Consider the following 26533-nt stretch of genomic DNA (forward strand, 5'->3'; position numbering starts at 1 on the left):
TACATTCAGCCTCATCATGGCCATTAACATTGAAAACAAAACTAACATAGCCAAAACAGGGCTAGAACTAAACTCAAAATCTTAATAGCCGGGTTAATATAAAATACCCTTGCAATGTTAAAACAATAGGGAAATTTGTACTTGCTCACATGAATTTATACAAGCCATGGGCTAGCGGGCTGGTGTTAAATTCTAATCTTGCAAAATCAGAAATTCTATGAATTCGTCTACATCAAAAATATATAATTATTCTGACAATGTAGCCTGTACTTTTTCTCTGTTCATAAACATACTTTTCAGGACTTTTAAGTATGGTTGTATCTTCTTTTTGAATGATTCTTCAATATATGTAACATCATCTTCAATACCTGGGGTTGAACCTCAATTCTTTGCTTCAACTGAATTTGACGTACTGGGAGTTACCTCCCTTGTTCAGAGTGTCCACATGCTTCAGTGTATCAGCATTGGTAAGCTGGTGTGCAAGTCATCATTCTGTTAATTTTTGTCAAGCTGACGGCATAGTTTCGACTGATCACATTGTCGGTAGATTATTTTATTGACTGGAGAGATGGCTTCCATTGGGAGACTCGATGACAAAGTTGCGCTGGTGACAGGTACGTGGTATAAAACTGTATAATAAGTAGCCTACAACGATCGATGTCTCCAAAAGCACTGCTTGATAAAATAACAACAAATAATCTGAGAATTACATCTTATTTTTTGCACAATACATTTCTCTCTTCATTTTTCTTTCTAATGCTGTTGTCACGTGCAAAACAGCTGGTCTTGTTAGACTTCCCTGTTTATAGAATGTAGATTGGATTGGATTAAATTAAGAGCAGATGTATTTGGCAGTCATGGTGCGGGACAGATTGAGAGGCCACAGAATAGCAGAGCTGCTCGAAGCATATATGGATTTTAAAATAAATAAAATATATTGCAAACATAAGTCCAGATAAACACTGAACACATTTTTATAATCAGATATTATTTAATAGGATTAAATTGTGTACATCAGTTCAGAGTTGTTGACTGGTATTTCCGCTGTTACGGGCTCGCGGTGATCAGCTGATAATGTTTTTTGAGACTGGGGAAAACATCATGTCATTGGAATGGAAAACTTGAGTTTATTAAAAATGTAAGTAAATTTTGGGAGCCTTGCTTTACCATGCGCTATAACGCTGAGTTAGCGCTATGCTGAAGAGCGCAATAGCGAGGGAGCATTGTATCAAGAAACGTTATTATATCAAGACCATATATTCTGGTGGCAGCTTGCCTTGATGTTTGATAAGCTGTCCCATTCCAGGACAAGCCTAATGGACACTCCTGCCCCTCTCGAAGGTTTCCATATTGGTGTATGGACATAAGAACTAGGCCTACTTCAAACAAGAAAGATAAATCTTGTTCGCATCTTATAGTGAAGTAAATGTACGCCTTACATCAGCACTCACTAATTCTTGTTGAAAATATTGTTAACCTGTGATATAAATATATATTGTACGACAGCATTTTCAAAACTCATATATTTGGCGAGACATTGAACTCATTCATTCTGGCATTCATCTAGCTTATATTTGCAAATAATGAATTTTTTAAAATAAAATTAACATTAGATCAAGAAAACTGACAAAACAAAGGTACATGTTTTTCAGTGTTACATAATTTCTCAGACATATTTAATTAAAAGTGGCAACTTGACACCGTCTTTTTAATGCTTAAAACGACAGTTTTTAGAACTCATTTTAAATGAATTAATCACGATAAGGCTATGAAGGAAAGCCATATCAACCACATCTAGAGACGTAGAGAAGTAGTTCTAAACATCCAACAACATAGGGACATCATTTTAATATTCAAACCTAGTGGGGAGTTGTAAGAGGGGACTTAATCATGTTAAGGGATGGGGTGGTCCAACTCGTGAACTTCGTTGATTGCGTACCATCGCACCATGGATTGTTGCTTACAATGTCAATTACCGTATTCGTCGTAATAAGCGCCCAGGTCTCTCAAACTTAGAAATACGGGGGCTCTTATTAGAATATTATTTTGGTGAAAAAAACAGTTGAAAGATCGTAAATTTTGTGGTTTATGCTGACAGCCTGAAATGTTTATATATGACAGATATATTTTTCCAGAATTTCATTGCCCATAATTAAGGGTGCATATATCACACGAGTGCGTATTATACATGAATAAATAAGTCTTGTGTACATTGATCAATCGGAAGGGGTTCTAATTGGGATTGTTCACTAGCCAATATATTAGCAAATATCGCCGTAGGCGCTTATTAGAGCGGGGCACTTATTACGTCGAATACGGTACTCGTATGCCTGGGGGAGTCTCGATTATGTACAAGCAGCCATTACATAACAAATAGCATTTAATGTTCAGAGCTCTTTCAGATGGAAGGTATTAAGATAAAAAGAACAATGAAATCTTATCAACTAGTGAAAAGACATGTATCTGGGTACAAGCTATGTGCTGGATATTGAATAAATAGTTTTGGTGTAGTTTGTATTTCACTGAATGAATTGTGTTGGAGTAACATATAGTCTCTAACAGGTTTCATATACCAGAACATATGTACGTCACCCATTTGGGTAATTTACTACCCAAAATATTTATTATATTATGTTTTCATTAAGATATTTTGTAAGTATTTAGTGCTGATTTATGAAAGATAGCTTCTTTTTATGAAAGAGTTTTCTTTTACAAATTTCTAAATAATTGTTCAAATCTTACATATCTTTGTGTTTATGATTTGTGGTAAACCAACTATCTTATAGTTGTGAAAGTTTATTGAGGAATCTTTTTTTTCAAGTATCTCAGTTTGTTAAAGTAATGTAAGGTATGTGACACAGTTGTGTGTGCAGAGTTATCTTAAAGAACCAGATAATCATCGATATATATATTTATACAGGCCTCAAAGTTTAATTTTTTACCAAGTAGCCATATGGCTACAAGTATATTTCTCCAAGTAGCCATTGGTAAAATCCAGAAGTTAAGCCAATATTGTAGGTAGCCAAAAGCATTTGAAATTATCTGTATCAAATAACTATACTCAACGACAAAAGTTCCTGTGACACCAATATTTTAGTGTATTTTTCAAAAAAGTAAAGTTCGGTTTTCAATATTGTAGTACATGTATGGAATCAAGTCACAAAAACACGACTGCTACAGAAAAGCATGCATTCCATGCAAAAGTCGACTTTAATGCAAGCCCCATGCATTTCACTACCCAAGAATGGGTATAAAAACATGTGCGTTAACAGGGTTCCATATGCATTGTTTAGCATCGTGTTGACAACAACCACTCAGAAAAACAACAAAATTACGCAATTATTCAACATTACGAAATGCCACACCTGACCGAAAATGAGCGTCTGCGAGCCATAGGTATTCTTTAAGCAGTCAACGTGATGTTGCAAGACTATTTAACGTCCACAGAAACACTATTTGGTGTTTATGGCAACGTTGGCAACAGACGAATGCAGTTAGAGACCATCCTTGGAGTGGCAGGCCACACGTAACCAATAATCGACAAGACAACTGGATTCCAACAACACACCTACAAAATCGATTCCAGCCAGCAACAGTGACTGCAAGAAGCATCACTGGCCTTCGACGAATATCTTCACACACCATACGTCACGGCCTCAGATGTGCAGGGATTGTCGCCAGAAGACCCGCCAGACATCCCATTTTGACAGGAAACCACCGTCAAGCACCTATACAGTGGTGCAGACAGCGTCTACGCTGGACGGCCATGCAGTGGGGACAAGTTCTATTCACTAACTAGTCTCGTTTTCACCTCAGCCACAGCGATGGATGGATTCGAGTGTACCGGCGTCGAGGTGAACGTTACGTCAATCATTGTGTCATGGAAGAAGATCGGTTCGGGGGCAGCAGTGTTATGGTATGGGGTGGGATTACAGCAAGACAGAGGACCCTTTTGATAGTGATCTTAATGGACAGCGCTACCCCGACGAGATCATCGGCCCTGTTGTTCTACCATTTTTGCATCGTCATGGCCCAGGCATTACCTTTCAACATGACAACGCCCAGCCTCATATTGCTTGACTTGTTCAGGATTCTCATCAACAAAACAACGTGAATGTCATCCCCTGGCCAGCTCGCTCCCCTGATCTCTCACCAATCGAGCACATATGGGATGAGATGGATCGGCGCCTTTGACGTAAACCATGGTTCCACAGACACAGCAGGAACTTCGAAACATGCTCCAGCAGATATGGACAGATATCCCATAGGACTTTGTGCGACGCCTGGTCCATTCCATGAGACGAAGATGTGTTGCTTGCATCGCAACCAGAGGTGGACACACACGCTATTGATTTGTAAATTGACATTTTGGCATGTTCATGTTTTTAATGAAGTCACACATTTTCTGAAGTCAGTATGGCAAATTAAACCATTTGAACACTTACAGGAGTCTTTTATCTGTTGCAAACCGAAATTGTTTCAGATATGGTAAAAAACATAACTTTGCATTAAATCTTATTCAATGTCACAGGAACTTATGTTGTTCAGTATATTATGATATGTACAAGTTACAGCACTAATCTGGAAATTGTATCTTAATGTAAACTGTACTTGAATTTTGTTACTTGTGACTTGAACAATGATGCAATTTATGTTACTAGATTATATAGGCATATCCTCGCTTATCCAATGAGCATTGTCAACTAAAATAAAGTACTAATTACATTAATTTTTATGTATTTTGGTTCATTGTCGACTTTAGAATTATTTGCAAGAACAATTATTAGCAGACGGGTTTTCCAATATCAGCTGTTATTCATTTTTGTGACTACAGATGTGTAGCAATAGAATTTAGTCGCCACAAGATATTTTTCTAGATAGTCATTTGGCTACCTCTGAATTTAGGACAGTAGACAAACTGAAGTTTTGGTCGCATTGGCTACCGTTTTAGTCGCAACTTTGAGGCCTGTTATAGCAAACTAAATTCATTGTAAATATATTACCACTGCCCTTATTTTGTTATTTATATTCAGTCCACACAAATGAACCTATTAATATGCTAACAAAGCAAAGTTAAACATCCTTGTTAAAGCGGTAATATATGTCAGTGCCAGCTGGTATGCATTAACTTTATACCCCAGACCTATGATTGACAATGGCATATTTATAGATAGTTTTTGTTTTTTATAAATGCTATCATTTGGTACACATGTCTATACTCTATGTCTATCAGCTATCTTGGTATGTTACAATCAAATGCTTACCATGCAATGCGATCAAAGCCTACCAACATGGCCACCCAGTAAGAATTGTGGGTAATATCACAAGAAGCAGAGCCCTCTATTGTCGCATGCCTCTTTGATCCTTAGGGTTAGTTGTGGTAGGGTTGGAGTAGGTTACCCCCAACTCCTTAGCCTTTGGATCCTAGAATAAAAATAGTGGAGATCATATTCTTTAGTTGCTCCATCAGTGTTTTGTGTAAATCTGTACTTGATTAAATGGGTAAAGGTGTTCACTTGACCAGTGTTCAAAATAGACATGTGCCCATTGGCCCGAGGCTGGCAGATTTGTTCTCAGGCTGATAGTTTTAGAATTCAGCAGGTCCTTACAGTCTTCAGTTTACTAAGTAATAATTTATTAATCATTATTTGAGTAATGTGATAAACATAACTTCATATTTATAAACAGAAGAATTAGACCTTTCAAATGGTGTATGACATGTTTGTTTGTTTGTTGTTTAACACTGCACTCAGCAATATTCCAGCTATATGACGGCGGTCTGTAAATAATTGAGTCTGGACCAGACAATCCAGTGACTGACAACATGAGCATTGATCCACGCAATTAGAATCGATGACATGCATTAACCAAGTCAGCGTGTCTGACCACCCGATCCGCTAGTCGCCTTTTACGACAAACTTAGTCACCTTTTACGGCAAGCATGGGTTGCTGAAGACCTAATCTACCCTGGACAGATGTTTCACAAGCTGCTAATTTCCTTGATAAATGTAGGCTTCATCTATCACCACCGAGTCTCTTGGAACTTGGTATCATAGCAGTGAAAGCTTCTGGTTGACTGGTTGTGTTTTGTAATTCATATTGCAAGAATATGTCTCCCTGCTTCAGATAAAATGTTTGGGACTACAGTTTTTCCACTGGGTTTTTAAATGTGCTGGTCCTCTCAGTTTACTCTGGTGAGTTTCAGACCCAGCACTTGACATGTGACACTGAATGATGTTGTCCAACACAAACGTTACTTGAAGGCTATATCAGTGATGTCAGGGTGATGTAATATGAGTCAGGTATGTTAAGTCCAGGTCGCAGCAATGCTTTTCAGCAATAATGATAAAAAATTGAATGCATTTTCAGGTGCCAGTTCAGGTATTGGAGCTGGCACAGCCATATTGTTTTCTCAGCTGGGAGCCCGTGTCATCATCACGGGGAGAAATAAGGAAAACCTGAAGAAGACAGCAGAGCAATGCAGCCAGGACTCCAAGTATAAGGTGAAGGTCATTAACACGCTGGGATACCCATGTACTGTGTACAACATGTCCGGTGACTAGGCTACCCAAATATAAGGTGAAGGTCATTAACACTTTGGGATACCCATGTTCTGTGTATGACATGTCAGGTGACTAGGCTACCCAAATATAAGGTGAAGGTCATTAACACTTTGGGATACCCATTGACTACATGTACAGTGTATAACATATTTGGTGACTAGAGATCCAAGTATGAGGTGTTCGTTCATATGTTGTTAAACGCTACACTCAGCAATATTCCAGCTATATGACGATGGTCTATAAATAATCAAGTCTAGAACAGACAATCCAGTGACTGATATCATGAGCATTGATCCACGCAATTGGGATACAAAGAAAACTCATCAACCAAGTCAGCGAGCCTGACCCAGGTATCCTGTTAGTCGCCTCTTACGGCAAGCATGGGTTGCAGAATCCCTATTCTAACCCGGATCAAGTATGAGGTGAAGGGGATCCATGAAATATGAAATATATGAATTACCTGAGCAAATTCAGCCATCTCTGTAGTTACGCGTCCATTTTACAAATTCTATAATTTCAGTACAACATAGATTTTATTAACCTGTATGAAAATTGCTTAACAATATGTTTTTTATGTCTTTAGTAGAGCATTAGCTATCTTGGTCTGTTACAATTACAGCCCTCTATTGTCGCATGCCTCTTTGATCCTTAGAGTTAGGTGTGGTCAGGTTGGAGTAGGTTACCCCCAACTCCTTAGCCCTTGGATCCTAGAATAAAAACAGTGGAGATCATATTCTATAGTTGCTCCATCAATTGTTTTGTGTAAATCTGTACTTGATTAAATGGGTAAAGGTGTTCACTTGACCAGTGTTCAAAATAGACATGTGCCCATAGGCCCGAGGCCGGCAGATTTGTCGGTGATAAGGTGAAGGTCATTAACACATTGGAATACCCATGAACTACTGCGTGTAACATATTAGGTGACCAGGGATCCAAGTGTAGGGTGAAGACTATTAATCATGTTAATACATTGGAATACCCATGATATCCATGAGCTACATTTAGGCGATTACAGATTTCAATATTGCGTGAGGAACACTTGCTGATTATGATGAACTACTACAGCATATTATGCGACCAGGTAAATGAATATGTGTGTGTGGGATATCCGAGGCATCAAGTCACGTATAGATGATACAGCATCCATGTCATGTAGCAAACAGTTAGACATGTCCGTCCAAGTCATAGCATCCTACATATTACATGTATTACATGTGAGTGTATCTGTTCCCTGACTGTACATGTTCAACTGCAGTAATCCCAACAAGGAGAATGTGATGTTCATTGTTTGAAACTAGGTGAGGTGAAATGGGGTTTAACGTCGCGTCCAAGATTATTGCACTTATATAGCGACGTGCATGTACGTGTGTGTGTTTGTGTGGCTGCTTGTATTAGTCCGGACTGATGCCGATTTATAGTGCTAGCTCACTGAGATACCATGTTGCAGTTTAACATGAATACCCCACTCAGACACAGTATACTGACTTCGAGCCAACCAGTCCTTGTTTTAGCCCCTGAATGCCGAGCGCCTGACAGGGTAGCAACAAGTATCATCTTTTAACGTCTTTTGGTATGATGTGGCCGGGGATCGAACCCCGGACCTTCCGCTCTCCGTGCGGACGCTCTACCACTAGACCACGGAGCCGGTTTATTTGAAACTAACTGGCAATGATGTGATGAGATAAGCATGGCTGTTGGCCCAGTCATCTAAGGTGCCACAATTCGCTGTGTGCAAAGTTGCGTCCTTTGGTTATGCCAGAAACTTATGATCGTGGGTTCGAATCCTGGTTAGCCCCGATGTTTCTAGGCTTGTCAGCACCATAACTGTGCTCGTGGGTTTCATCAAAGTGGTAAACGTATGAGACCTGCATTACCTTGGGCTTTCCTCCCACATCAAGCTGACACACTGTGATATAACTGGAATACTGTTCAAAGCGGCCTTAAACTTCACTCACTCACTCACTCACTCACTCACTCACTCACTCACTCACTCACTCACTCACTCACTCCAGATGGCAATTGTACAGAGCTCTAGATAAGCTTTTGTGTATTTGGATAATTTACCCACAGGTTTGATTTTGATTGGGTATTCAAATCATTTTTACCCACCTGTTTCCTGACATGTGGGTATTTTAACTTAAAAAAAACCTGTTGCGTAACAGTCCCTGTAAATCCTTTAAAATTATATGAATGATTAATATACCCGTCTGCATCTGCATGCAGCTCCCTATCCAGGAAGCCATTTTGTTTGTAAAACCTAGCATGGTAAAAAAGCACCATTTTTTCAGTCACCAATCAGCGACTGTTTAAGATATGTACATTGACAAGGCACGATGTGCTTTTCAATTGGTATCTATCAGTATATGTTGCTAAAGTTACTAAAAGCTGTTTATTGGAAATGAGTTTGTTGAAACCGTAGATGATTATGTTACTGATCATGACCGTGATGCCTGTATCATGGAGTGTACCAGTGTTTATGACACATCTGTGACATACCGGTAATTCTTTTGTTTGAGCAATCCATTATTTTTCAGGAATGGTTAGATAATTGTGTGAGGAGAGGTGCTAGATATATATCTAGGAGAATTGCTCATTCTTATGCAAAATGCTTATTTGCACCTATCAGAACTGTTAATGTGACAAATACCAACTTCGAGATAAGGGTACTAAATTTTATAGCAAAGTCAAAGTTTGGACAAATTCCAAGGTTCCACAGCGCTGTGTATGTTAATCTCCAATTATCGATAAGCGGTCAAATATAAACATATTTACTGTATTCGATGTAATAAGCACCCAGGGCGATCTCAAAATGAGAAATAGGGGGCTCTTATTAGAATATGATTTTGGTGAGATAAAAAACAGAGTTGAAAGATTTTAAATTTTGTGGTTTATGCTGACAGCCTGAAATGATGTAAAAGAATCTGTGTGTATTAGACACCATAGATATATTTTCGAGGATTTAACTGCCCATAATTAAGGGTGTATATAACATTTGAGTGCATATTATACACAAATAAATAAGTCTTGTGTACATTGATCAATCGGGAGGGGTGCTAATAGGGATTGTTCACTAGCCAATTATTAGAAAATATCGCCGTAGGCGCTTATTAGAGCGGGGCGCTTATTACGTCAAATACGGTATATAGTGAGGTGGTCTGGAGAGTAGGTTCAAGTTACAGTACATTTGTGGGGAGGTCGGGTAGCCTAGTGGTTAAAGCGTTCGCTCATCACGCCGAAGACCCGGGTTCGATTCCCGACATGGGTACAATGTGTGAAGCCCATTTCTGGTGTCCCCCGCCGTGATATTGCTGGAATATTGCTAAAAGTGGCGTCAAACCAAACTCACTCACTACAGTACATTTGTCATAATGGGGTCTGACTGTGGTTGCAAGTAAGTTGGAACAGTGGGACAATTTGCTGGAGAGGCACCATGGATGGCGTGGGCAGTACTGAGTCTGATAGGAAGTCAACAGATTCCCACCATCTTCCCTGATTCTAAGCAAAGCTATCTTCCAGAAATAATGTAGAATCCAATACCTACACTGTAAAAAACCTGTTTAAAATGTAAACAGTATGAAACATATTATGTTTACATCTAGACGTGTTTAGGAGTGTTTTTTTAATTCAAAGCGGAATACACATTTGATATGTTCTATCTAAACATGTTTGGGGTCTAAACATGTGAAATGAGCTGTCATGTCACGACCAAAACACCACCTCAACACAACATCCCCAAAATCTGAACATGTTTACTCTTTTAACACATTTAACATGTTTAGAATTAAAGTCACGTGTCCTCCACAGCCCGTCCTCCTGATTGGTGACCTGTCTAAGGAAGAGGACACACAGCGTATCGTGGACGAAGCCATCGCAGGTGCAGGCAGACTGGACATATTGGTCAGTAGCAGATAAGTTGCAGTTAATTAATGCAATCAAAGATATTATTCTAAAGAGCATATGACCCGTGAAGATTCCGCGGTAGAATAGGTCTTCAGCAACCCATGCTTGCCGTAAAAAGTGACTATGCCTGTCGTAAAAGGCGACTAACAGGATCGGGCGGTCAGGCTCGCTGACTTGGTTGATGCATGTCATCTCATCCAATTGCGTGGATCGATGATCATGATATCAATCACTGGATTGTCTGGTCCAGAGTCGATTATTTACAGACCGTCGTCATATAGCTGGAATATTACTGAGTGCGGCGTTAAACAACCAACTTAAGAGCATATACTCACCGCCAAAAGAAACGTGAACCATAGAAACATATAGAGAAGTATGTGTTAAGAAGAGATGTTTCCAATTTGTACCAATTCATGACAAAGCTAACAATCAGTCAAGTGTTACCACAGAGTGTCTTTATTCTTATCACGATATGCTACCCTTGAATTCGAAACTTTACACGCTAATCCTGCAAGAGAGAAGTGGTGCATCTCGAGTCATGGTTCTACGGCATCACATGTGATGCGTTCATGAGCGTCTGTTCACACAACATACAAGTAAATTCGTTTGTGCATCAAACCAATCTTATATTTATTGAATATGAGTAATTCCTCATATATTTACCAACATATTTGGTATCGCGTTTCTTTTGGCGGTTAGTATATTTTCCATCAAACATATCCAGTATCAAAATAGGCTAGTATCAATATTGTCCTATATCCGGTATTAATATAGGCTAGTATCAATGTAGTTCTATATCCGGTATCAATTAAGGCTAGTATCAATATAGTCCTATATCCGGTATCAATATAGGCTAGTATCAATATAGACCTATATCCGGTATCAATATAGGCTAGTATCAATATAGTCCTATATCAGGTATCAATATAGGCTAGTATCAATATAGTCCTATATCCGGTATCAATATAGGCTAGTATTAATATAGTCCTATATCCGGTATCAATATAGGCTAGTATCAATATAGACCTATATCTGGTATCAATATAGGCTAGTATCAATATAGTCCTATATCAGGTTTCAATATAGGCTAGTATCAATATATTCCTATATCCGGTATCATTATAGGCTAGTATCAATATAGTCCTATATCCGGTATCAATATAGGTTAGTATCAATATAGTCCTATATCCGGTATCAATATAGGCTAGTATCAATATAGTCCTATATCTGGTATCAATATAGGCTAGTATCAATATAGTCCTATATCCGGTATCAATATAGGCTAGTATCAATATAGTCCTATATCCGGTATCATTATAGGCTAGTATCAATATAGTCCTATATCCGGTATCAATATAGGCTAGTATCAATAAAGTCCTATATCCGGTATCAATATAGGCTAGTATCAATATAGTCCTATATCCGGTATCAATATGGTTCTATATTATTACAGGCTGCTATCAAGTATCAGTCAAGTCAAGAGAAGTCTGTATCAAGCAGCAGTAGATATGTTTACAGTTATCATGTTTAGTAATATGGTTGAATGATTATGATTATGATTATGATTATTTGACACCGGCATGTAATGTATTTCCATGGCTTGTAGCTATAACTGAGCTGGTGAAACTACAGCAGGGTACTGAGCCAAGCTTATTTGGTCAGCCATGTCCAACAGGGTCCTTGTCAGAGAGGTTTGTGTTTTGTTTCGTCCAGGTCAACAATGCCGGAATCCTGGAATCTGGCAGCATTGAAACAACAAGTTTAGAACAATTTGACAGGATATTCAACATCAATGTCAGGTGAGACTCCAATTTAAGTGAGTGAGTGAGTAAGGTTTTACACCGTTTTTAGCAATATTCTAGCAATATCACGGCGGGGCACACCAGAAATGGGCTTCACACATTGTACCCATGTCAGGAATCGAACCCGGGTCTTCGGCGTGACGAGCGAACACTTTAACCACTAGGCTACCTGACCGCCCCTCCAATTTAAGAGACTATTGACATTATTTATTAACTTTTGTAATAGAGTTGCTGTACAGGTAGTTAAAACACTATTTCAATAGTATTTCAGGGATTGTCCTGGAAATGTTTATTACCTTTGAGAGATATCTCCTCTGGTCCAAAAGGAATGAGATTCTTTGGCATATAATGAGATTTTGCTAATTATCAGAGATATTTCATCTTCAAACAGTGGAAACTGTATTAGATTTTCGGTACTTGTGAGCGAGCCTTATCACAGTGTATCACCCAATCCCGTTAGTCACCTCTTACACAATTGGGGTCGATGACATGCATGAACCAAGTCAGCCAGCCTGGCTACCCGATCCTGTTAGTCGCCTCTAACGACAAGCATAGTCGCCTTTTACGGAAAGCATGGGTTGCTGAAGACCTATATTAACCCGGATCTTCACGGGTCTCCAGACAAGTACAAGAGCATGCACGCACATGTCACTATATAAGTGCAATAATCTTGGAAGCGATGTTAAACTCCACACCACGCCATGCCACCCTTTATAATATCTGGTAAAAAAAGATCAAAGTAGCCAAGTGGTCAGCACATGCAGTCTGAGCCCAGCCAGACCGCCTCCGTGGTCTTGTGGTAGAGCGTCCGCCCGGAGAGCGGAAGGTCCAGGGTTCGATCCCGGGCCGCGTCATACAAAAAGACGTTAAAAGATTGTACTTGTTGTTACCCTGTCTGGCGCTCGGCATTAAGGGGCTAAAACAAGGACTGGTTGGCTCGGAGTCAGTATACTGTGTCTGAGTGGGGTATTCATGTTAAACTGCGGCATGGTATCTCAGTGAGCTGGCACTATAAATCGGCATCAGTCCGGACTAGTACAAGCAGCCACACACACACATACACGTGCATGCACGTCGCTATATAAGTGCAATAATCTTGGACGCGACGTTAAACCCAATTTCACCTCACCTCACCTTAGCCCAGCCAGATCTGTGTGTACCCACGCAGTGATGATATGTGACATAAGGCACCCTCCCCCACTTCTGTTTCAGATCCATTTACCATTTAACAATGTTGTGTGTGCCGCACCTGGTGAAGACAAAAGGCAACATCGTCAATGTCTCCAGCGTCACAGGACTCCGAGCAGTATGTGATGTTGTTTCACATTTATAGATATCTCCAATCTTATTAAAACCAGCAGGCTACATAAATGTAATGATCTCTTGTTCGGCCACATGTCATTATTATTAGAATTTTTTTAGAATAATCAGTCTCAATTATCTGCCAAAAGAAATTCCATCGGGTGTAAGAGACAAAATACCGTATTCGACGTAATAAGCGCCCAGGGCCCTCTCAAAATTAGAAATAGGGGGCTCTTATTAAAATATTATTTTGGTGAAAATAAAACAGAGCTGAAAGAAAAATTTTGTGTTCATGTACGACAGATATATTTTTCTAGAATTTAATTGCCCATATATAAGGGTGCATATAACACATGAGTGCGTATCATACGCGAATAAATAAGTCTTGTGAACATTGATCAATCGGAAGGGGTGCTAATTGGGATTGTTCACTTGCCAATATATTCGCAAATATCGCCGTGGGCACTTATTACGTCGAATACGGTAATGCTGAAAATTATGTGAATGAATCACTGAACGTAGGTGTTGACACCAGGTGTTGGTGATAAGAGGGAGCATGTTCTGCTCTGCCACTCACACAATTTGCATAGAAGGAAGCCACAGCTAAGGCAAAACTCATTTTAATCCCAACACAAACAAATTTTGGCTGGAATATAGTGAGTGAGTGAGTTGGGTTTTACGCCGCTTTTAACAGTATTCCAGTTATATCGCGGCGTGTCAGCTTAATGTGGGAGGAAAGCCCGAAGTGATGCAGGTCTCAGACGTTTACCACTTCGATGAAACCCACGAGCACGGGAATGGTCCTGACAAACCTAAAACATAATCGGGGCGAACCAGGATTCGAACCCACAATCATAGGTTTCTGGCGTGCCCAAGGGACGCAACTCTGCACAGCGAATCGCGGCGCCTTAGACGACTGGGACACCCGTGTCCCCGGCTGGTATATAGGAAGCAGGTTCTGTCCATCACATTTCTATTCCAGTTTAACTCTTAAACCCTTCACTATTTCTTGATGAATCTTTGTATGTACATCAGCTGTCACTCAACATACTTTCAAGGATTTTCCAAACCCTAATATGATAAATGAAAACACAGCACAATATTTATGGACAAATTTGAAATTTCAGTTTTCTGGTGTCTTGTCATACTGCATGTCAAAGAGCGCAATCGACCAGATGACAAGGTGTGTTGCTCTGGGTGAGTATTCATGCTGTACAAAGTTTAGGAACTAAATTTCTCTTTTACTATGATTTTAAGGAGGGTTGCTTTTTCAGTTTGTTTAGTATATTTTAGGCACATTTTCTTGTTTTTCACAGAATTGGCTCCTAAACAAGTCCGAGTAAACTGTGTCAAGTAAGTCTGTGTTTTCATTAGTTATCATTGCCATGATTTCACTGGTAATCTATTATCTCCAGCACAATCATTACAGGGATTCATCTAGACCTGCAGAGAGGCCGATATACCTGTATATTTATATACAGAGATATATCTAGACCTGCTCAAGGGCCGATATACATGTATATATATACAGGGATTTATCTAGACTTGCTCAGAGGCCGATATACATGTATATATATACAGAGATATATCTAGACCTGCTCAAGGGCCGATATACATGTATATATATACAGGGATTTATCTAGACCTGCTCAGAGGCCGATATACATGTATATATATACAGAGATATATCTAGACCTGCTCAAGGGCCGATATACATGTATATATATACAGGGATTTATCTAGACTTGCTCAGAGGCCGATATACATGTATATATATACAGAGATATATCTAGACCTGCTCAAGGGCCGATATACATGTATATATATACAGGGATTTATCTAGACTTGCTCAGAGGCCGATATACATGTATATATATACAGAGATATATCTAGACCTGCTCAAGGGCCGATATACATGTATATATATACAGGGATTTATCTAGACTTGCTCAGAGGCCGATATACATGTATATATATACAGGGATTTATCTAGACTTGCTCAGAGGCCGATATACATGTATGTATATACAGGGACTTATCTAGACCTGCTCAGAGGCCGATATACATGTATGTATATACAGGGACTTATCTAGACCTGATCAGAGGCTGATATACCTGTATGTATATACAGGGATTTATCTAGACTTGCTCAGAGGCCGATATACATGTATATATATACAGGGATTTATCTTGACCTGCTCAAAGGCCGATATACATGTATGTATATACAGGGATTTATCTTGACCTGCTCAAAGGCCGATATACATGTATATATATATACAGGGATTTATCTAGACCTGCTCAGAGGCCGATATACATGTATATATATATACAGAGATATATCTAGACCTGCTCAGAGGCCGATATACATGTATATATATACAGGGATTTATCTAGACTTGCTCAGAGGCCGATATACATGTATATATATACAGGGATTTATCTAGACTTGCTCAGAGGCCGATATACATGTATATATATACAGGGGCTTATCTAGACCTGCTCAGAGGCCGATATACATGTATATATATACAGGGATTTATCTAGACCTGCTCAGAGGCCGATATACATGTATGTATATATATATATATATATATATATATATATATATATATATATATATATATATATACAGGGATTAATCTAGACCTGCTCAGAGGCCGATATACATGTATATATATACAGGGATTTATCTAGACTTGCTCAGAGGCCGATATACATGTATATATATACAGAGATATATCTAGACCTGCTCAAGGGCCGATATACATGTATATATATACAGGGATTTATCTAGACTTGCTCAGAGGCCGATATACATGTATATATATACAGAGATATATCTAGACTTGCTCAAGGGCCGATATACATGTATATATATACAGGGATTTATCTAGACTTGCTCAGAGGCCGATATACATGTATATATATACAGAGATATATCTAGACCTGCTCAAGGGCCGATATACATGTATATATATACAGGGATTTATCTAGACTTGCTCAGAGGCCGATATACATGTATATATATACAGAGATATATCTAGACCTGCTCAAGGGCCGATATACATGTATATATATACAGGGATTTATCTAGACTTGCTCAGAGGCCGATATACATGTATATATATACAGGGATTTATCTAGACTTGCTCAGAGGCCGATATACATGTATGTATATACAGGGACTTATCTAGACCTGCTCAGAGGCCGATATACATGTATGTATATACAGGGACTTATCTAGACCTGATCAGAGGCTGATATACCTGTATGTATATACAGGGATTTATCTAGACTTGCTCAGAGGCCGATATACATGTATATATATACAGGGATTTATCTTGACCTGCTCAAAGGCCGATATACATGTATGTATATACAGGGATTTATCTTGACCTGCTCAAAGGCCGATATACATGTATATATATATACAGGGATTTATCTAGACCTGCTCAGAGGCCGATATACATGTATATATATATACAGAGATATATCTAGACCTGCTCAGAGGCCGATATACATGTATATATATACAGGGATTTATCTAGACTTGCTCAGAGGCCGATATACATGTATATATATACAGGGATTTATCTAGACTTGCTCAGAGGCCGATATACATGTATATATATACAGGGGCTTATCTAGACCTGCTCAGAGGCCGATATACATGTATATATATACAGGGATTTATCTAGACCTGCTCAGAGGCCGATATACATGTATGTATATATATATATATATATATATATATATATATATATATATATATATATATATATATATACAGGGATTAATCTAGACCTGCTCAGAGGCCGATATACATGCTCAAAGGCCGATATACATGTATGTATATACAGGGATTTATCTAGACCTGCTCAGAGGCCGATATACATGTATATATATATATATATACAGGGATTTATCTAGACTTGCTCAGAGGCCGATATACATGTATATATATATATATATATATATATATATACAGGGATTTATCTTGACCTGCTCAAAGGCCGATATACATGTATATATATATACAGGGATTTATCTAGACCTGCTCAGAGGCCGATATACATGTATATATATATACAGAGATATATCTAGACCTGCTCAGAGGCCGATATACATGTATATATATACAGGGATTTATCTAGACTTGCTCAGAGGCCGATATACATGTATATATATATATACAGGGATTTATCTAGACTTGCTCAGAGGCCGATATACCTGTATGTATATATATACAGGGATTTATCTAGACCTGCTCAGAGGCCGATATACATATATATATATATATATATATATATATATATATATATATACAGGGATTTATCTTGACCTGCTTAAACGCCCATATACATGTATGTATATACAGGGACTTATCTAGACCTGCTCAGAGGCCGATATACATGTATGTATATATATATATATATACAGGGATTAATCTAGACCTGCTCAGAGGCCGATATACATGTGTATATATATATATATATATATCTACAGGGATTTATCTTGACCTGCTCAAAGGCCGATATACATGTATGTATATACAGGGACTTATCTAGACCTGCTCAGAGGCCGATATACATGTATGTATATATATATATATACAGGGATTAATCTAGACCTGCTCAGAGGCCGATATACATGTGTGTATATATATATATATATGCAGGGATTTATCTTGACCTGCTCAAAGGCCGATATACATGTATGTATATACAGGGATTTATCTAGACCTGCTCAGAGGCCGATATACATGTATGTATATACAGGGATTTATCTAGACCTGCATAGAGGCCGATATACATGTATATATATATACAGGGATTTATCTAGACCTGCTCAGAGGCCGATATACATGTATATATATATACAGGGATTTATCTAGACCTGCTCAGAGGCCGATATACATGTATATATATATATACAGGGATTTATCTAGACCTTCAATTATATTGCTGCAAGTAAGGCAACGTTTGTCACCACACTTAGAAACCTTCGGAGTGATGACAACAGAATCAAATTTAGAACTTGTCAAAATCTTTCTAAGATTTTGGGGTTGTCTTTGACTGTTGATAATTTTGTATTTGTTCAATATATTCTCCATTTTAATACTTTGATTCAGACCGTGAAGATTCCGGGGTAGAATAGGTCTTCAGCAACCCATGCTTGCTGTAAAAGGTGACTATGCTTGTTGTAAAAGGCGACTAACGGGATCGGGTGGTCAGGCTCGCTGACTTGGTTGATGCATGTTATCAATCCCAATTGCGTGGATCGATGCTCATGATGTCATTCACTGGATTGTCTGGTCCAGATTCAATTATTTACAGACCGCTGTCACATAGCTGGAATAGGGTTGAAGGTAGATACTAGAGTTAAATTATTCCCCATATTGTTTTTTTTCAGACATTTCTCTCAGTTTTAGTTGCTAAATACTGAGCGCCTTCAGTATGCTATCTTCAATTAGCTTTGCCGGATAATTTTGATGCACTATGAAACTCTTAAGTTCAGCAAGGCGGGTAGTTTTAACATCATTCCCGGAAACAATGGTACAAATTGCGAGACAGTAAGGGATATTACAGGACATGATCCAAAATCCAAATATTGGTGCGTATCAGTTTGTACAAATCTTCCAGATATTAAATTGATTCTTACATCGAGAAAGGTTAAACTGGATTCGCTTTTTTCCATAGTGAAATTGAGTGACGCATTAAGTGAATTTAAAATTTCATGAACAGCGGTAAGTTGACTTTCACTGGTTTTTAATATGATAAAACAGTTGTCTAAAAACCTTTTCCATGAATGTTCAATTTGTTCTTTCATAGATTCACCAAGAGTATCTCTCACCTTATCATAAAACATATTCTCTAAAAATCCCAACACAAGGGTTGCATAAGTAGGGGCTACCTTAGTACCCATGGCTACTCCTTTCTTTTGTGAATAATAAGATCCATCAAAATAAAACATGTTATTGGTAATAACCAACTTCAATGCATCAACGATAAACTCATCCGAAAATCTATCTGGTACGAGTATTTCATGGCAGTATTCTTTTAGCCAGTATCTGATAGCTTCCAGTCCAAGCTCAGTTTCAATATTACTGTACAAACTAACAACATCAAAACTAACTAACATAGATCCTTCCGGTACTTCAGTAGGTAATTTACATAAAAAATCAATGTCATCCCTGAGAAAACTTTTTACATGTTTACATTAGGGCTTAAGACTAATATCTATGAAACTGCTAAGACGCTGAATACGGGTCCTCACACAATAGGTCTAAATGGTAAATCCTTGGGATTTTCGATAGAAATAATGTCACAATTTTTATCATTAATTTCCTTTTGAATACATTTACTTTTATGTAGGCCATAAAAATTAGCGGTCTTAGGTTCAAAATTGGTGAGATAGTCCTTTTCTTTGTCTAGAATTTCATGTTCATACTTATCTAACAATTTCTTAACCTTATTCTGGACAGATTTTTCTTCTCTTTCCTTAGAATTGCTATAATATTGATCATTATTGAAAATAAACAATATCTTTCTTTGATAAAATGATTTATTCGTAATAACAATAGCCCCTCCTTTATCGGCTTCTTTAATAACGATGTCTATTATTTTTTAGATTAGTAAGGCCTTTCAATTCACATTCAGATGTTTTGTTTGTTTTACATGAATAGGAGCACTTTCAAGTCTTTCACAAAAGTGGAAACTGCCTCTTCCTAAAAAACATTTCTTGATTGATTTGCTATGTAAAGATAACCTGTATTTTACTTATAACAGGATCAATGAAGAGGAAGAGATTTTAATGCTTAGTTTCTGATCCATTCTTTACAGTCCGGGTGTGATAGTGACAGAGGTCCATAGAAGAGGAGGCATGAGCGAGGAAAAGTATGCACAGGTAAGTTGTCCTCACGGCCGACGCATTATGTGAAGGCTCAGTCTCATTCAAATCAAATCCCTTATTCTGATGCAATACCTGCCTGCATGAAGATCTGACAAACCCTCCGTAGGATGTCGTGTCAGGTGGACTTTCTAGTCAGCCAATGAGGGTCAAGGCTAACGAATCTTTATAGAAAATACACTGCCTTTCTGAATGAACATAACAAGGAATGACCAAGAGCTCAAGCATCTATTATATTGAGATTAGGTGGTCAGCCTTCACTCAGGGAGTAGAGGGGGCACGGGTGGCCCAGTCGTCTAAGGCGCCGCGATTCGCTGTGCAGAGTTGCGTCCCTTGGACACGCCAGAAACCTATGATTGTGGGTTCGAATCCTTGTTCGCCCCGATTATATTTCTAGGTTTGTCAGCACCATACCCGTGCTCGTGGGCTTCACCAAAATGGTAAACGCCTGAGACCTGCATCAGTTCGGGCTTTCCTCCCACATTAAGCTGACACACCGTGGTATAACTGGAATACTGTTAAAAGCGGCGTTAAACCCAACTCACTCCCACTCAGGGAGTAGAAGGGCGAGGGAGCTGCAAGGAGAGACTAGACGACAGGGACTGCGGCCCATTTTAGTGTGTGCCGAGATGTTGTAACTTGCCTTGTCTGAAACTGAGACATTGTTTCTATGTAAATAGGTTTATCCTCTATTGGTAGGTTGATCTGTCCTGATTTGAACTTTCTGTCATTAGTCGCCGTTTAAAAATGAGGTAGCATGACACTTTGCTCGCTGCTTGGTTTGAATGAATTATTTGTTCACCAATCAACCATGATTTGTGTGCCACAAATTCAAGTCCATGGAGTTATTTCAAGTGAAAGTTTGCGTACATTGTTAGAATTTCTTAATGACCCAGTATGAAGCTGTGACAATATGCGATAAAAATGTGACTCTACAAAGTATAACGCAGTGATGACATGGTATAAAGCTGCAACTCCACATGGTATAAAGCTGTGACTCTACATGGTATAAAGCTGTTGTACTGTGGTATAAAGCTGTGACCCTATGTGAAATAAAGTTGTGACTCTACATGGTATAAAGCTGTGACTCCACGTAGTATAAAGCTGTGACTATACATGGCATAAAGCTGTTACTCTGTGGTATAAAGCTGTGATAATATGGTATAAAGCTGTGATAATATGGTATAAAGCTGTGATTACATGGTATAAAGCTGCAACTCCACATGGTATTAAGCTGTGACTCTACATTGTATAAAGCTGTGATTACATGGTATAAAGCTGCAACTCCACATGGTATAAAGCTGTGACTCTACATGGCATAAAGCTGTCACTCTGTGGTATAAAGCTGTGATAATATGGTATAAAGCTTTGATTACATGGTATAAAGCTGTGACTCTACATGGTATAAAGCTGTGACTCTACATGGTATAAAGCTTTGACTCTACATGGTATAAAGCTGTGACTCTACATGGCATAAAGCTGTTACTCTGTGGTATAAAGCTGTGATAATATGGTATAAAGCTGTGATTACATGGTATAAAGCTGCAACTCCACATGGTATTAAGCTGTGACTCTACATGGTATAAAGCTGTGACTCTACATGGTATAAAGCTGCAACTCCACATGGTATAAAGCTGTGACTCTACATGGCATAAAGCTGTCACTCTGTGGTATAAAGCTGTGATAATATGGTATAAAGCTGTGATTACATGGTATAAAGCTGCAACTCCATATGGTATTAAGCTGTGACTCTACATGGTATAAAGCTGTGACTCTACATGGTATAAAGCTGTGACTCTACATGGTATAAAGCTGTGACTCTACATGGCATAAAGCTGTTACTCTGTGGTATAAAGCTGTGATAATATGGTATAAAGCTGTGATTACATGGTATAAAGCTGCAACTCCACATGGTATAAAGCTGTGACTCTACATGGTATAAAACTGTTGTACTGTGGTATAAAGCTGTGACCCTTTGTGAAACAAAGCTGTGACTCTACATGGTATAAAGCTGCAACTCCACGTGGTATAAAGCTGTGACTCTACATGGTATAAAACTGTTGTACTGTGGTATAAAGCTGTGACCCTTTGTGAAACAAAGCTGTGACTCTACATGGTATAAAGCTGTGACTCCACGTAGTATAAAGCTGTGACTCTACATGGTATAAAACTGTTGTACTGTGGTATAAAGCTGTGACCCTCTGTGAAACAAAGCTGTGACTCTACGTGGTATAAAGCTGTGACTCCACGTAGTATAAATCTGTGACTTCACATGGTATGAAGCTGTGATTCTGATATAAAGCTGTGACTCTACATGGTATAATGCTGTTATTCTACATGGTATAAAGCTGTGACTCTACGTGGTATAAGGCTGTGACTCCACGTAGTGTAAAGCTGTGACTTCACATGGTATGAAGCTGTGATTCTGATATAAAGCTGTTATTCTACATGGTATAAAGCTGTGACTCTACGTGGTATAAGGCTGTGACTCCACGTAGTGTAAAGCTGTGACTTCACATGGTATGAAGCTGTGATTCTGATATAAAGCTGTTATTCTACATGGTATAAAGCTGTGACTCTACGTGGTATAAGGCTGTGACTCCACGTAGTGTAAAGCTGTGACTTCACATGGTATGAAGCTGTGATTCTGATATAAAGCTGTTATTCTACATGGTATAAAGCTGTTATTCTACATGGTACATGGTATAATGCTGTTATTCTGCATGATATAAAGGTATGACTCTACATGAGTCCCAGACAAATTCTGCAGTCAAATAACGAAAATTCTTCAGCTCAAATTAGAAACTTCTGAGGTCAATTCAGCAGTAAAAACATAGCTATTCCCACCCCCCACCCCCCCCCCCCCCCCCCCCACCCCCCCAACTCATTTTTCTAAAACTTGAATCCAAAACCGTATCAAAATGATTCCACAAATTGTCATAATTAACAGTTATCATTGGATCAATTATACAAATAAATATGCATAGTGTCACTGATATTTACTTATGGTAAGATGTCAGCATAGCTTATGTGGTCATAATACCACAAGAACATTAAAAAGTGAGAATTATTTTTTTCAAATTTGTTTTTATTGCAGAATACATATTTTGTATGTTTGAATTGTGTGTTAAATGTTTGGGCATCTTTTGAATGCAAAATGTGATAGAAAAGCTTGATAATAAGGAAAATTAGTGTATTGATTGATTTAAAAAAGGCAAATTCCATGATTTTTCTGCAGTTCTGCGGTTAGTACTTTTTCTGCAAAACGTTCTGTGAAATCACAGATTTTGTCTAGGACTGCTACATGGTATCAAGCTGAGACTCCACATGCTATAAAGCTGTGATTCTGTGACTCTGCAGTATAAAGCTGTGAGGGAAGCTGTATGTGCAAAAGTGTCGGTTAGGAAGAGACCAAGGTGATGTAGTTATTTCGAAATATTCTTGAAATGATCATTATTGTGCAGGACTCACCAAGTCACTGTTTGGTTCACCTGTTGCCTTAGGATAAACACCTGACTGTGTTGGAATTGTGAAGTATCTTAAGTTAGACTAGACATGAGCTCATGAATGACACAGAAAACCAATCGTTTCCTTGTCTGAACATTTCAAATTTATTCCAGAATTATACACTATTGATGATTAAATCTTTTGAGCGTTATTGTTCTCTTTCCAGTTCCTGGAACATTGCAAGACAACACATGCCCTGGGTCGAGCAGGAGAGGTCAGTGAAGTGGCCAAACTCATCGCCTTCCTGGCCTCTGACAGTGCATCATTCATGACCGGCAACACGGTGGCTGTGGATGGTGGTCGTCACGTCATGTGTCCAGATAAATGGCCTGGAAATTAAGTTGTATTCCCCACACAACATATATGCCTGGGTTTGAGGATTAGTGTCTCACATAACAGTGCTCTAAGTAGCGGCCATGTTGGTCGCAAATCCAACTTATATCTATGATTGCAACCTAAATCTATCTACTGCTCACGTCTTGGCGACCTAAACCTAAGTAAACATAAATGGTGACAATATCTGTTTGAGATGTTGTTTATGAACTCGTGTTTGCATGGCCAATGTCGTATAATAATAATAATAAAATAATAATAATAAATCCATTTGTACTGCGCCAGATTCCATTCACCAAGTTAATGCTCACGGCGCTACATAGTTTTAGCAAATAATGCCGATGAAAGGGGAGTAGAGTTGATAGTGTTGTGTGAAAAGATGTGTTTTTAGATGAGCCTTAAAGGATGAAAGCGATGGCGACAGCTTAAGATCAGATGGTAGTTTGTTCCATAGCGGGGAAGCGCAGAACTGGAAAGGTCTCTGACCAAAGGTTTTGAGACGGGTTTCCGGGACTTATCTTGTGCCCAATCCCTTTGTCTTTTTGGACAATAAAATATGTTTAATGATAATAACGGAGAGATCTGGAAGGCTTGTATACATAATTATTTATAAGGGTTATATATCATATTGTTTCTTATGTATGGTTAATACAATTACAGGGTTTTCATAAATAGCTGTTATTTTGTACCCTGTTGCATTTGCATGAACTTACTGATATTGTACAAAAAGGAAATATTTACATTATTATTTAGTGTACATGTCTATTACAGTTGAATACCCATCTTTAGATTTCACACAATGAAACCTGGGTGAACATACCTACCTCAAGTGAAATATGCCCCATCTCAGACTCTCAGTCTGGCTCCTTGGGGAAAAAGATTGGCTCCCCCAAACTTAGGTTTGGCTCCTAAGATATTCATGTTAGGAGCCACTTACTCCCGAATAAAAATCGAACTTAGAGGGCTGCATTATGACCTTAGTACTACCCTGACAATTAATTAGCTCAATCACACAGTTTAACTGGTTTTGACAGCCATTTTGTTGTCAGTGGTATGTGATTCATGATGTGTACGTGAGATATATGGATACACTATATCAGTCACAGGCGAATTCTGCAATACAATTATCAAATTCTGAGATAAAATAACCAAAATTCTGTGGCTAAAATTTGTAAATTCTGCAGTAAATCTGTGGTAAAAACAACCAATTCCCCTAAAAATATTAATAAAACTCATGTTTTGAGATCACAGAATTCGTCTGGGACTGGTTAATGATAGGTACCATATTTTATGTTTATTTATAACCTACATTTGTAGAAGACATGGACAACAGCTGTCTCATCCCCTGTGGGTGGGTATTGCCTGTCTTGTTGTGACAGCTTTACTTGTCTGGGGCAAAGAAAGAATCTCTGTTACTTCTTGTCTGACTGACAACTTGCAAGAGTTTCACAAGACCTGTAAATTCTTTCTAGGAAATTATTTAGGTATTTTTTTGTTTCCTTAGAATTGATAGGTAAACAAACTCAAATGACAGAACTATTTCCTATACCAACCGATTAACTTTGAGGTGGTGTCGCAGATATTTCTTGTGTTTAACAATCCAGTGATTATAGAATTATATAGGATGATTATTATCAACTTTTTTTATCAAATGTATTGTTTCTAAGAGTGATCCTTTTTTTATCTAGTTTGTTGCTTGTTTTGTTGATATAAAAATAATGTTTATTGTTTATATTTTTAGAATTTATTTAAAGAATTGATTTCAATACTTTTTACCGTTTACCCAGTAAACACAAAATAATTTTGAAGTCAATCCATATAAATACTTAAGTCAATGATAATAACTTCCCAGTCTGCTTATTTAATCAATAAAACAAAGAAACTATAAACAGCCATACAAAGTCCATGACGTTGATCAGCACAATAATGCAACACAAGCCCTGCCCATTCTGTTATCAACCAATCAGAAAACAGTTATCTGTTAATGGGTGTGGCCTTTTTCTTTTTTTAGGTTTATGGACATTGCTTGGTAAGTCAATCAAATGCCATGGAATCACTTTTTATTTATTCAGACAATTCATTTGGGATGTTATTTGTAATATCTGTGCACAGCCTGCATATAATAATACCATGTGACCTTTATTTGGGATATAAATCTCATTTATCATGAAACTGTTGCAAAGTGTTGTTTTTCTTGAAATATTATTCTATTTG

At 38.2% G+C, this 26533-nt stretch overlaps 1 protein-coding gene across 1 annotated transcript; it reads left to right on the forward strand.

Moving 5' to 3' along the window:
• The first annotated feature begins 466 nt into the window (after window positions 1–466).
• Window positions 467–26496, forward strand: LOC125371596 (3-oxoacyl-[acyl-carrier-protein] reductase FabG-like). The gene is made up of 9 exons (XM_048384104.1): window positions 467–614; window positions 6370–6503; window positions 10368–10460; window positions 12177–12262; window positions 13478–13571; window positions 14695–14764; window positions 14884–14920; window positions 20413–20476; window positions 24153–26496. The coding sequence occupies exons 1-9, from the start codon at window positions 569–571 to the stop codon at window positions 24324–24326; spliced, it is 798 nt and encodes a 265-aa protein (XP_048240061.1). The 5' UTR covers window positions 467–568; the 3' UTR covers window positions 24327–26496.
• Window positions 26497–26533: the final 37 nt, after the last annotated feature.

Source organism: Haliotis rufescens, unplaced genomic scaffold (genome assembly GCF_023055435.1).
Source record: "Haliotis rufescens isolate VD_foot unplaced genomic scaffold, xgHalRufe1.0.p SCAF_5, whole genome shotgun sequence".
NCBI lineage: Eukaryota > Metazoa > Mollusca > Gastropoda > Lepetellida > Haliotidae > Haliotis > Haliotis rufescens.

Coding starts and splice junctions, on each gene's coding strand:
- LOC125371596 (XM_048384104.1), top strand. CDS start 569: ATGGCTTCCATTGGGAGACTCGATGACAAAGTTGCGCTGGTGACAG. Junction 13,572..14,694: donor GCGTCACAGGACTCCGAGCA/GTATGTGATGTT, acceptor TTGAAATTTCAG/TTTTCTGGTGTCTTGTCATA. Junction 14,921..20,412: donor GTCCGAGTAAACTGTGTCAA/GTAAGTCTGTGT, acceptor CATTCTTTACAG/TCCGGGTGTGATAGTGACAG.